Source organism: Staurois parvus, unplaced genomic scaffold (genome assembly GCF_062004578.1).
Source record: "Staurois parvus isolate SC_StPar_1 unplaced genomic scaffold, SC_StPar_1.0 ptg000525l, whole genome shotgun sequence".
Taxonomy (NCBI): Eukaryota; Metazoa; Chordata; class Amphibia; order Anura; family Ranidae; genus Staurois; species Staurois parvus.
In genome coordinates, this window is record NW_028318321.1 from 8,798,702 (window position 1) to 8,811,619 (window position 12,918).

Sequence of the window (12,918 nt, forward strand, 5' to 3'; positions counted from 1 at the left end):
TACCGCCCAGCACGCACACTCTGCTCCTCACAAGACCTCCTTCTCTCTAGTTCCCTGGTCTCCTCCTCCCATGCCCGCCTCCAGGACTTCTCCAGGGTGTCACCCATCCTCTGGAACTCCCTGCCCCAACCCATCAGATTATCACCTACTCTCCTCTCCTTTAGGCGCACCCTGAAAACCCATCTCTTCAGGGAAGCCTACCCCACCCCCTGCTAACTTGCCGACCTCCTCCACTCTTCCTACCACTCCATCCCCCACAGCTATCTCCTCCTGTGCCACCATCCCCTCCCTCCTAGATTGTAAGCTCGAAAGAGCAGGGCCCTCAATCCCCTCATGTTTTGCATTGTATTGGTATTGTTCTGTCACATGTTCTGTCCCCCTTTGTAATGTACAGCGCTGAGCGAACTATTGGCACTTTATAAATACTGTATAATAATAATAATATCAGCCCTGAGCTCGCTCTTCCCATTGATGGTTATTATTAGTTATATCAGCCCTGGGATCCCTCTTCGCAGTGATGGCGATTATTAGTAATATCGGCCCCGGGATCCCTGTTCCCAGTGATGGTGATTATTAGTTATATCAGCCCTGGGCTCCCTCTTCCCATTGATGGTGATTATTAGTTATATCAGCCCTGGGCTCCCTCTCAGATCAATTACAACTGGGGAAGTCACTTACATTGCTCACAGCTGCTCTCCAGCGCTCATTAGCGTTCAAAGATAGTATCGTTGTGAGGAGACTTCAAGAAAATGGCGGCTGAAGCGGGGACATGAATTTTGATCACTAGGGGACGCACGCAGCGTTTGCACGGCGCGGTTTTCAAACGTCCCGGAAGTGAAGTGCCTATTCTTCTTATGGGTTTTCCCTGACGGGTCTTATTGTGGGCAGCTGATAGGTGACCGTTCAGCTGGGCTGAGAGGAGAGTTCGGAGGGTGAGTTACAGGGGCGGCTTGGAGATAGACTGTTCTGCCTGACACCGTGTTATGTGGAGGAGGGGTGAGTCCTTATGGGTGTATCCTGTACAGAGGGGTGACTTGGTCTGTGCACTCTCAATGTCATTTTAAAAGCTTGCTGATAGGCGGGGAGTTTATAGCAGAAGGAACCCTGACTGTGTCATGTGCTGGAAAGGCTGTCATGTACACCGAGCCATGCACAGTGCAGTGTACTGTCCCCAATGGGGACCACCATGATGTGACTCCTGTACGCAGGCGGCAGTGTTGTCATTCAAGTGGCCAAAGAGACGGAGCCTGGAATGAAGCGTGGGTGATGATGGAAGTACCTAGGACCCTGAGGATTGGTCAGCTCAGTGCTGGAGGGATCCTGGACAGCTCAGTCCGCCATAATGTGTTCATGTGTGGTGCACACTAGAATATTCTGGCAATAACCTACCTGAGGACCCTGAGAAAAATAAATAACTGTTTACTATTGCTTTAAAGCGGACCTTCACTCCAATAATACATTTAATGGAATCTTCCCTTCCTCTGCTATCTAAGCATGACAATTTTTTTTCTTTAAAGGATAAAGCAGAGCTCCACCCAAAAGGGGAAGTCCCGCTTTAAGGACTGGCCCCCCAATCCCGATTAAGGATTGGCACCTTTGGGGAGCGAGTACCTGAATTTGACAGGTACCAGCTCTCACTCCGCTGCATTCGCCTTGGCGATCAGAAGTTGTCCTCCCTGTAGTCTTCTGAGACACTTGACAGGTCCCAGGAGACTACGGGGCCATTCACAAAGCACAGCACTTCTCATACATGCGCAGTGAGCACCCAGCTATGAAGCCACTAGCTGTCACAGACAGGTGCCTGAAGATGCAAGGACTGAGAACACAGGGCGGCCAGTAAAACGGGGGGGGGGACATCAAGGGACAGGGGTCTACAGTTTTTTAGTTGCTGACTTTTTTAAATTTTTTTTTATTTTCACTGGAACTCCACTACAAGTCCACTTAAAAAAAAAAAATATATAATTTTTTTTTGCAGGGAATGTATTAAGGTAAAAAAATGTTTAGGCTTTACAACCACTCTACAACGAATACTTCCTGGGTCTAGTGATGAGCTACTCCCTCTGTACTCCATATGAGATGTAGGAAAGTCCCACCTGTGTCAAAACTGCAACTAGACAAGCTGTCAACACGTACATCCAAACAGGCAAAGGTCGGCGCACAGGTGGGTTAAGACTAGATGCTGATGCTTTTCCACTCTTACAGTCCTTAGTTGTCACTACAACTAAGGCCTGTAAGGGCGGGAACACATCAGCCTCTATTGTGTAAAGGATCCCTTTGTATACCTATGGATATGGAATTGTAGTGTATTGCGGGTGTAACCCAAATAAAACTTTTTATCTGCATTGAACACCTGAGTGAGGACCTTTTGCTTTTGGATGTCTATTCTTAACCCACCTGAGCAAGCCCACCAGAAGCCTGTACTGGACCACCCAGGGATGTTGAATTTATATCGCCCGACGCCTGGGACATGTAGTGCCGTGCAGGTATTTTTTTTTTAACCTTCAGTTTCCCCGCAGCAGGGCTCACCTGTCAGTTGGAAGCATTTGGGTGGCAGCACTGCCACCGATTGCTTCCACACAGTGCCAGCCTCTCCATCCCCCCATCTCCCGGGCTCTGCTTGTCCATCTGTGGGGCCGGGATGGGCTCACTGCCGTTGGCTAGAGGGGAGGAGAGCGGACACGTCCACTCCCCTCCCCTTCTTGTCTTGACCCGGAAGTGACGTTATGATGTTACTTCCGGGTCCCCTTTGAATGACTCCCGGCCATCGAGGCCGGGAGAGAATGTAATGCGGTGCGAGGTCTTCAAGTTTTCAGTTTTACTCAAATTTAGTTGATGCAAAAATGAATACATCCCACAACAAAAACTACTACATCTAGTATTTTGTATGACCTCCATGATTTGTAAGGACAGCACCAAGTCTTCTAGGCATGAAATTAACAAGTTGCCGACATATTGCAACATCTATCTTTTTCCATTCTTCAAGAATAATTTCTTTTCCAGCCTGGATGCTGGATGGAGAGTGATGCTCATCTTGTAACTTCAGAATTCCCCATAGGTGTTCGATTGGGTTCAGATCAGGAGACATACTTGGCCACTGAATCACTTGCACCCTGTTCTTCAGAATTGCAACAGTGGCCTTAGATGTGTGTTTTGGATCATTGTCATGTTGGAAAAGTGTACGACGACCAAGGGCACGGAGTGATGGTAGCATCTTCTCTTTAAATATAGAGCAGTACATCTGTGAATTCATGATACCATCAATGAAATGCAGCTCCCTGACACCTGCAGCACTTATGCAGTCCCACAGAAGAACACTTCCACCACTGTAGGCACCGTGCATTTTTATTTCTACTTCTCACCTTTGCCACGCCTTACAGCTTTGAAGCCATCAGTTCCAACAACATTTATCTTGGTCTTATCACTCCAGAGTCCCAGTAGTCTTCCTTTTTTTTTCCAGCATGAGCCCTGGCAAATTCTAGGTGGGCTTTTTTCTGCATGCGCTTTAGGAGAGGCTTCCTTCATGGATGACATCCATTCATGCCATTCCTCTGCAGTGTACGCCGTATTGTGTCATGGGAAACAGTCACCCCAGTTTGGCTTTCTACTACTTTAGCTTACTGTAGTGAACTTGTTTGGTGATTTTCCTCTGCCCTTCCCTTCAAAAGATGCTTCTATCGAGGTGTTAACTTCCGTGGATGACCTGGACGTCTCTGTGAGATGGCTGCAGTTCCATCTTTGTTAAATTTTTGTATCACTTTTGCTACAGTATTCTGACTGATAAGTAAGCTTTGCTCATCTTCTTGTAGCCTTCACCTTTCTTGTGTAAAGAAATTTTCTTTCTCAGACCTTGTGACATTTCTCTTGCCCTTTTATAATCAACTGTCTGCTGGACAACTGTTTAAGGAATATTTAGAATCCCCTGTAGTTGAGTTCTTGGTAATTAGGATTTTTTTGTCTAAAATTTTAGCTTTGCTCCTAAGACTTTCATTGGGGTGTATTCATTTTTGCAACATTGTATTGAATGAATGTGTTAGGAAAAATACTTTTTTGTGTGTGCAAATTAACAAATCTTGTTTGCAATCAATGGACCACTTTTGAGTATAGTGTCCCATAGAAAATGTTGATTCTGAAAGGAAAGTGAAGATTTTCTGATAAATCTGTTGGGGTGTACTCATTTATATGTGTGTGTGTGTGTGTATATATATATGTATGTGTTTACATATGCCTCAAACGGTTTGTTTTTGGGTTTAGATGTACTCGGAACATTTAAGTTCTGTAAAACTATAAAATGTATTGTGTGTATTATTTATTTATTTTTTTTAAACTAGTTACAACTTTTCTTTTCTCCTTTTTTAGAACGCAACAAAAATATGACCTCTAAAATCCTGACTAACAAGCTGGGCCTAAAGTCTCCTGTACCAAAATGTGACAACAATTTGGAGAAGCTCAAGAGAGAAAATGCTGCTTTGAAAAAGAAACTGGAGGATTCCAAATCAAAGATGTCTGATGCAGAGAGGAACAGACTGTTGGAGGTAATACATCACTGATGCATGTGGTCGCATCATTACAAAACGAGTGTTGGATGTTGCTGTGGCTTTGAGTAGAGTAGGGGGTTAAAATGAAACACTAGGCACATGTTAAAAACAAAAAAAAAAAGGCTAATGAATGCAGGTATTTTTGAAAACCAATCACTAAATGCTTTTTAAATGTAGCTGGTGTAAATACTTTTTTACTTTTTTAGCCTCTTCAATTCCCATGTACAGCAACCACCCAGAAGTACTTGAGTCCAGTCAGCTGTCCTTCATTCCCTTGTGCTGGCAGGAGGCAAGAGCGTAGAGCACTGTTGTTTGACTCCAGGAAAGTCATGCCATTGTGTTGGCTGCGATGTGCTACAGTACTCTGTAGGTTTCAGGGCAGGATTTACTGAAAGACACATCCTTTGGTATGCAAGACAGCTCCTTGTGTTGTATACCAACTCTATTAATCTGTGGGCATGGTTCAGCTTTAGTGATATGAAGATGTAAATGACTAATTTGTAAATGATGATACTTTGAAGGCTAAAGTAGATGAGCGAGGGTACACTTCTGGTACTGGGTAATTTAACTTCACACCACCAACCACAACATTATTAGCAAACTGATTTCAGTGTGTTTTAAAATGAAGTGATTTTAAATGAGGGGTAAAATCATGATTGCATTGAATTGTGTCCTTGTAGAAAATACTTGACCTTGAAACACAGATGGTGAAAAACAGTCAGAATCTTGAAATTATACAAAATCGTAATGATGCACTGAATGCCAAGAATAAAGAGCTGGTCCTAGAAGCAAATGAGGAAGCCAAGCGCATAGAGAACATTTCCAGTGAGATTCGCAAGCAGATGCCAGAGGTTCTACCACGTATAGTTCAGCCCAAGACCAGCATGTCACAGACTGGCCAGGTACTGTCAGATGTTTCCCAAAACAAAGCCTCTTTTATGAGATCAGGGTTTCCTATTGATTGTAATTCTGAAATGGTGCACAACTTTTGGAGACATTTTACATTTAGTGATCTTCATATAAACCTGTATTCTGCATTTTAGTCACATTCAAAATAAATGCTGCCTTTACATATTTCGGCCTTTAAAAAAATTACATTCCAGAATTGCTATCTGTCAGTCTGTTTTTAGATATTTTTTGCATTTTGTTGTAAAGTAGTGCATTTTGAAGCAGCCATATTGGCTTCCCTGCATTGTACATAATATAACTATATATAGGTTACTTCCTGATTTTTCTTTTTACATCTTCATCTTGTGAGGCATAGCATATACACACAGGAATGTCTTCTCCAAAGGATTTCTATGAGCATGAAGACTTGAGTTAGCCAGGGGATATTGTAATACAGATGACAGTGTTAGACTGTCGCTATAAACAGCAAGTTGGCTACATGAGTGCAAGAGGAAGGAGAACAAATTGGTGAGTACAAATTGGTTTTCACTATCTGCATGCCTGTCCCAAGCCCAGCAATTCTGGAGGATTGAGAAAGGACCTGGCAATGTAATGCATTAAAAAAAAAAAAAAAAGTAAATTCTATGAAAGACTTTGTTACCAAAAGAGCTTTATTGAAAGAATACTTTTTACAAAGCTGATATATGGTATAACCATAAAATGACACCAATGCAGCTAATGAAACCTCTGCCCTTGAAGGGCTAGAAAGGGAAAAAATTATTTCAGGAGGGGGATCTGTTCTGCAGGGGTCAAAGGTGAAGTAGTCCTGTTGTGAAGCAAGAGATAGGTTAGTAGTCCAACCTGGGTTGCCATATAGAGAGAAACTTATGTTTGTCTTCCAATATTGGCATTCGTTTTTCATTAACTAGAAAACCTTGGATTCCGGATTTAACTTCCTCGAATTAAAGATCTGGTGTCCTCCATGCACAAGCTATGGTGTGTTTTGTTGCCATAAAATGAATGCAATTAAAGCTCGAGAGCGCTGGGGAGCCTCTAATCGGTTTTTGAATCTCCTAGATTTTTCTGTGAGTTAAGCTGTGTGACCAAATAGATCATGTTATAAATGCGTGCGTATCCGCAATCGCTGGGCCTCCGGACAAGGCCTTCATACATGGTACATAGTGCCTTTTGGCCTTACATCTTCTGAAACAAGAGGCATCATAGCCGGGGACATAGTTTGCTGTACGTGGTGGGGGTGAAATACCATCGGTAGAGGACCTTTTTTATAAGAGTTTTCAAGGACCTATATATTATGGGAGCATTTTGCAACTGTTTGCCAAACTGGCACCCAGTCTTCTAGTGTTCGTTTCTTGTAAGTCTTTTTCCCATTGGGTGTAGTACGTGGGTAGGGATTCAGAAACATGGTTTCGAAGAGCTTTCTAAATAAGACAGGGCTCCCCTGGTAGTAGCAGATGATTTACAAAGAGGTTCAAAACTGGTCAGAGTTCTCGAAGAGGTGGAATTGCATATTAGATAAAGTGACATATCTGTAGGTAGTGAAATGACTCATTGGAGGATGTCTTAGTGTTGTTGAAATTGTGCAAATGCATACCTTTCGCAGCCAGCATTGAGCATAAGATGGTGAAACTGTGGGCAAGCCACCATCCAAAAGCGGCCTTACTCGACTCCCCTGGGGGAAACATAGGGCAGTCAAATATCTGTAACAGTTGCAGGTAGGGAGATATGAGGCTGGCTGAGTAGTTACAAGAGTCCCATATCTTAAATGTATATGGGTCAGAATTGGATTAAGTGGTTTAGATCATGAAAGTGGAGGGAGCCAAATGATGGAGGAATGAAAGACTTTCAAGTATTTTCAGACATGGTACCCAGAGAGGTAACCCACAGAATCAATGAGAGTCAGATACATCTGACTAAATACATAGTTAGGGCTATATATATATATATATATATATATATATATATATATATATATATATATATAATTTATTTTTTTGGGCACAGTTTTTTTTAGTTTTTTTTTTTTTTTTTTTTTTTTTTTTCCCCCAGGTATTTGCCAAAATATATTCAAGCTATAGTTATACAATGGATAGGAGCTGAAAGTGCACTTTCTCAGGTTTAATTTCAGGGTATGTACATCTAAATTGGAGGAAGGGTTTAGGAATTACAGCTCTTAAGAGTAGCCATCCCTCCTTTTTTCAAGGGACCAAAAGTAATTGGACAATTGAATGAAAAGCTGTTTCATGGCCAGGTGTGGGCTACTCCTTCGTTATTTCTTCATCAATCAGGAAAAAGGTCTGGAGTTGAGTCTAGTGTGGTATTTGCATTTGGAATCTATTGCTGTGAACCTACATCATGTTTTCAAAGGAGCTGTCTATGCAAGTGAAACAGGCCTTTGTAAGGCTTCAAAGATGAAACAAATCCATCAGAGATCGAGATCGCAGCAACATTAGGAGTGGCCAGATCAACAGTTTGGTACATTCCGAGGGAAGAAGAACGCACTGGTGAGCTCTGCAACATAAAAAGGCATTGAGGTCCACGGAAGACAACAGTGGTGGATGATCGCAGGATCCTCTCTATGGTAAAGAAAAACCCATTCACAACATCCAGACAAGTGAAGGACACTCTCCAGGAGGTGGGCATATTATTTTTAAAGTTCACAATCAAGAGAAGACTTCACGAGAGCAAATACAGAGGATTCACCACAAGGAGCAAACCATTCATAAGCCTGAAGAATAGAAAAGCCAGATTAGACTTTTCTAAAAAAAAATCTAAAAAAGCCAGACCAGTTCTGGAAAAGCATTCTTTGGATGGATAAAACTAAGATTAATCTGTATCAGAATGACGGGAAGAAAAAAGTGTGGAGAAGGCTTGGAACACCTCATGATCCAAAGCACACAATGTCATCTGTAAAACATGGTGGAGGCAGTGTGATGGCATGGACATGCATGGCTTCCAGTGGCACTGGGTCATTGGTGTTTATTGATGTGACAGAAGACAGAAGCAGCCAGATGAATTCTGCAGTGTTTAGAGATACTGTCAGTGAAATGCAGCAAAGTTGATTGGACAGCGCTTCACAGTACAGATGGACAATGATTCAAAACACACTGCAAAAGCAACCCAGGAGCTTTTGAAGGAAATGAAGTGGAATACTCTGCAATGGCCAAGTCAGTTACCTGATCTCAACCCAATTCAGCATGCATTTCACTTGCTGAAGGCAAACCTAAAGGCAGAAAGACCCACAAACAAAGAACAACCGAAGACAGCTGCAGTTAAGGCCTGATAAAGCATCAAGAGGAAACCCAGTCTTCGGTAATGTCCATGGGTTCCAGACTTCACACAGTCATTGCCAGTTAAGGATTCTCAACAAAATATTAAAAATGAACATTTTATTTATGATTATATTCAATTGTCCAATTACATTTGAGCCCCTGAAAATGGAAGGACTGTGTATAAAAAATGGTTGCAGTTCCTAAAATTTGTACTTGATAATTTTCAACCCCTTGAATTAAAGCTGAAAGTCTACACTTCAAATTAATTTGGATTGTTTCGTTTTAATTTATTGTGGTGGCATACAGAGCCAAAAGTATGAAAATTGTGCTTGTCTAAATATATATGGACGTGTGTGTGTGTGTGTGTGTGTGTGTGTGTATATATGTATGTGTGTATATATAGGACAGTGGCTTATTGTGTACTGCTGTGATCTAAAGAGATGCTGACGAGAATGATAGGCGAGCAGAAATCATTGGAGGCAGTGACACAGTTTTTCATTATATTTCACCTGTGATCTCTAGGCTTGTTCTTGAGACATTATAGTATTACAGTAAAGGCTGACCCTTCCTGACAACCAGTTAGAAAACACTTGGTGTGTGTCTGTCTCCAACATGCACTTTTGTATATATTCTCATTAACTCAAGGCTAGTATGGTAATGCTTTGATCTTGGCTGCATTTGTTACCTCAGAACATATTTCCTCCTGAGTGGTCCCAGTTAGCTAGAAGATATTTTTTTGTTTCCCTTAGAACCAAAACTTTGCATTCTTTTGGAATGAGTACGTTTGGCTGTTTTTATACTTGACTTTGCCTCTTTAAGAGTATTTATTTTAAATATTGACACTGGTAATATAAAATAGTTTGACAGATTCTGCATTTTTTTTGTTGTACAATGAATTGTTAATCTATAGCCATTGTTAGTCTGTGTCCATGCACACATCCAGTAGGTGTTTAGTCATAATTAGGAGTGATTACAAATTGAAAAAATAACCATCAAAAGCGCATTTAGGAGAGGAGCTTTTGAGCAGAAGAACACTTGATGTGCCTAAATGCGTGTAAATGCTAGACGTGTTTATGAGCGTTTTGAATTGTAATGTAATCCATTAATGCTGAAGCTTGATGAGATTAACTTCACGTGCAATGTACAGCTTTAGTTGTGATGATTTTTTTTTTTTTTTTTTTTTTTTTAAAGACGCATGCATTCGGCTTTAAAGAGTAACTCCGTTCTTGCTGACAAATATTCCTCTCTGGGTGATCTATGTATATTGCAAAGATTTTAACAAACTTGGTTGCAGATTCCTACCTTTTTTTTGTTGTTCTGAAAATATAGCTTTTTCGTTTTGTGTCCATGTGCAGAGTGAATCTGTATGGGAGTGATTTCATAATTCTCAATCAGCTTCTGCACCTGCAGAGCTCTGAGGAAAGTAGCAGGGCCTGCATCCCTTTCGACGTATTTTTCCCTCTGGAAGTATCTAAAAAAATGACTTTTGTGCTCAAAATCTTAATGCAGACTTTTGGGAAAATCAGTGAGCCAATCACTCAAGTAGAAAATGACATTTCTGGGGGGGTGGTCTGTACACTATCTGTGTACAGAAGGCCTCTGGGCATCCATATTGCACTTTACAGAAAATTATAAGGAAAGGTAATTTTTAGTTACAATGTGACTTGTATCACAATTGTATATGCTATATTAGGTTTTTTTAGTTTGCTAATTTTTTTTCCCACGAAGGTGGAGTTACCCTTTAAAGTGCCAAATGCAAAAATAGTGAGGAGTTTCAGTGGTTGGGGCTTGGTGGGTATCAGTTTGGGATGTGAGTGGTTGAGGGTAGGTGGATGTCAGTCTGGGGTGTCAGTGGATGGAGGGTAGACAGACAAGGGCCCGTTTACACCACAGTTTTGGCATTCCGATGCATTGATGCATTTATTTATGCGTTCTGATGCGTTTCTTCATCTCAATTCAGGACATTTTAGTTCATTTCTGATGCGATTACATGTGTTTTCAATGTCTTCCAGTTACTTTTTCTTTTCTTCATTTCAATTCAGGACATGCACTTTCTGGTGCGTTTATATGCATTACAGTGCAGTTTTTGTGTTCCAGTGCGTTTTGATGCTTCCTGGTGTTTTTTTTTTCTCCCTTATCTCAATTCAGGACGTGCATTTCTGATGCGTTTGCATGTGATCGCATGCGTTTCGAAGTCTTCCAGTGCATTTTTGATGCTCTCTTGTGCGTTGTGTGTTTTTTTTTTTCTTGTTTTTTTTTTTTCAGTTCAGGACAGAAAATCTGGGTTCTGGTGTGTTTTCATGAGTTCTGGTGCATTTTCTATGTGTTCATGCTGATGAATCATAAGATGCATGTGACATGAACCAGCCCAAGCAACACAGAACGCTGGCTCTTTTCTGACACATTGACACAGAATATGTCACGTGAGAGAAAATAGGGCTATAAAGTGTATCTAAAATCAGATTAGATAACCCCTGTCAGGTTGCTGTATATTGTGACACTTCTGGAATTATTCCTGCACACACATTTACTGACAGGTCCACTTTATATCCTCCAAACCCTCTCTGTCCAGTCCTGTCATTGTCACAGCTTTATCTGAACACACTGCCTGTTTGACCAGCTGAAATCTCCCTTCATATTTTTTTTTAATGTTTTGTTGCATACTAAAAGGTTAGATGTGTTCTATAACACGAGAGCTTCATTATTCAATACCAAAAATCTTCAAAGTAAAAAAGTTCATCATATAATGCAGGGCTCTCCAAACCTTTCAAACAAAGGGCCAATTTTATGACCTTTTGGCTTTAGGAGGGGGCCAGACTGTGGCCAATGCAAGTAAACCACGCCCCATCCTTGCTTCTTATGGGAAGAATATTGCCCCATTGTTGGTGTCAGTGGAAGGAATATTGTCTCAAGGGTCACATCTGGCCCCATGGTCACAATTTGCAGATCACTGATCTAGAGAAACAGTAGTAGCCAAAGTGATATTCTATACCATACTGTACTTATACTCTTAATCCTGACCGGATCATTGTCAGTACTGCCAGTAAAGTCATCGCTGGAGTTGGGAGCGCTATATCTGTGTGTGATTCACAGCTAATAGAAGGAAATATAAGAATTATAGAGAGAAATATGGGGCTGCCATTGCTCACCTCCTGGGAAGTAAGTGTGTGTGTGTGTGTGTGTGTGTGTGTGTGTGTGTGTCGATTTTTATCAGGCAAAAATAGGGTTAACTGCATTTTTGCTGATAGAAAAAAAATTTAAGTGCTGATAATTGACTTCAATGCAGAAACTCCCCCTGTTGACTTTAATACAAAAACGCCTCTAAGTTTAATTTGATATATATTTAATTTTCTGTCCAATTTTTGTGTGTCACTCTCAAGTTATTTTATGTTACTGAATTGTATTTTTTAAATTCATGATATTAATTAAAAATTTTAATCTAATACAAATATATATAAAAATGGTGTGTTGTGGTGTGTGTGTGGGTTGTTTTTTTTTTTTTTTTATAAACTCCATTTCATTTTTGCTTTTTGGCCAAGTGCATCCTGAAGTTTCAGTCCAGAATTTTCATTTTGGTGCACCACTGTATAACAATCTCTTGATAATCCTTTTTAATAGCTCCTGGTTGATGTAGTTTCCATTGTTTCCACCAGATGGTGATATTTGGCCATAGCAGATTTTGTAGGTTCCACATGAGGACTAGAGAGCAGTGAATGGGAAGAAGGCTGGGTTAGCTCAGTATTTCATACCTGTTCTGCCCTGTAAACCATTGCTGTGTTTTATTTATTGATTTTTTACCCAGTTAATTAGAATGTTATTTCTGTTGATTCGTACTTGCAGTTTAGAATGTTACTTATGTTATTTGATTCATATTTGTAATGTTGATTTATACTTCTACATGTAGTTAGTTGTGTAAGGATGGCCATGCACTATAAAATTTGATTGTACAATCATCTTTAGAATTTCCACAAATCTGTTATGTAATAGGGGGGCACCCCTAAGGGCCAGTTCACACCACAAAAACGCACTCCAGATGCATTCCAGATACGTTTTTGCTTACAGTTCATACCACACTCCATTCCGGTGCAGTTTTGATGCGGTTTGCCATGTTCCAGTACAGTTCTGTGCAGAAAAATGCAGCATGTTCCTTTTTTTTTTTTTTTTTTTTTCCCCGCATCAGAACCAACTGCACTGGTGTGAACTAG

General features: G+C 40.8%; 1 protein-coding gene across 1 annotated transcript in view; it reads left to right on the forward strand.

The window, feature by feature from the left end:
- The first annotated feature begins 832 nt into the window (after positions 1-832).
- Positions 833-12,918, forward strand: part of CEP55 (centrosomal protein 55) — a 33,156-nt gene continuing 21,070 nt past the window's right edge. Inside the window, exons 1-3 of the mRNA XM_089690314.1 lie at positions 833-932; positions 4,357-4,532; positions 5,216-5,437. Of these exons, the coding sequence (XP_089546440.1) occupies positions 4,371-4,532; positions 5,216-5,437 (384 nt within the window). The 5' untranslated portion in view covers positions 833-932; positions 4,357-4,370. The remainder of the gene's footprint in view (positions 933-4,356; positions 4,533-5,215; positions 5,438-12,918) is intronic.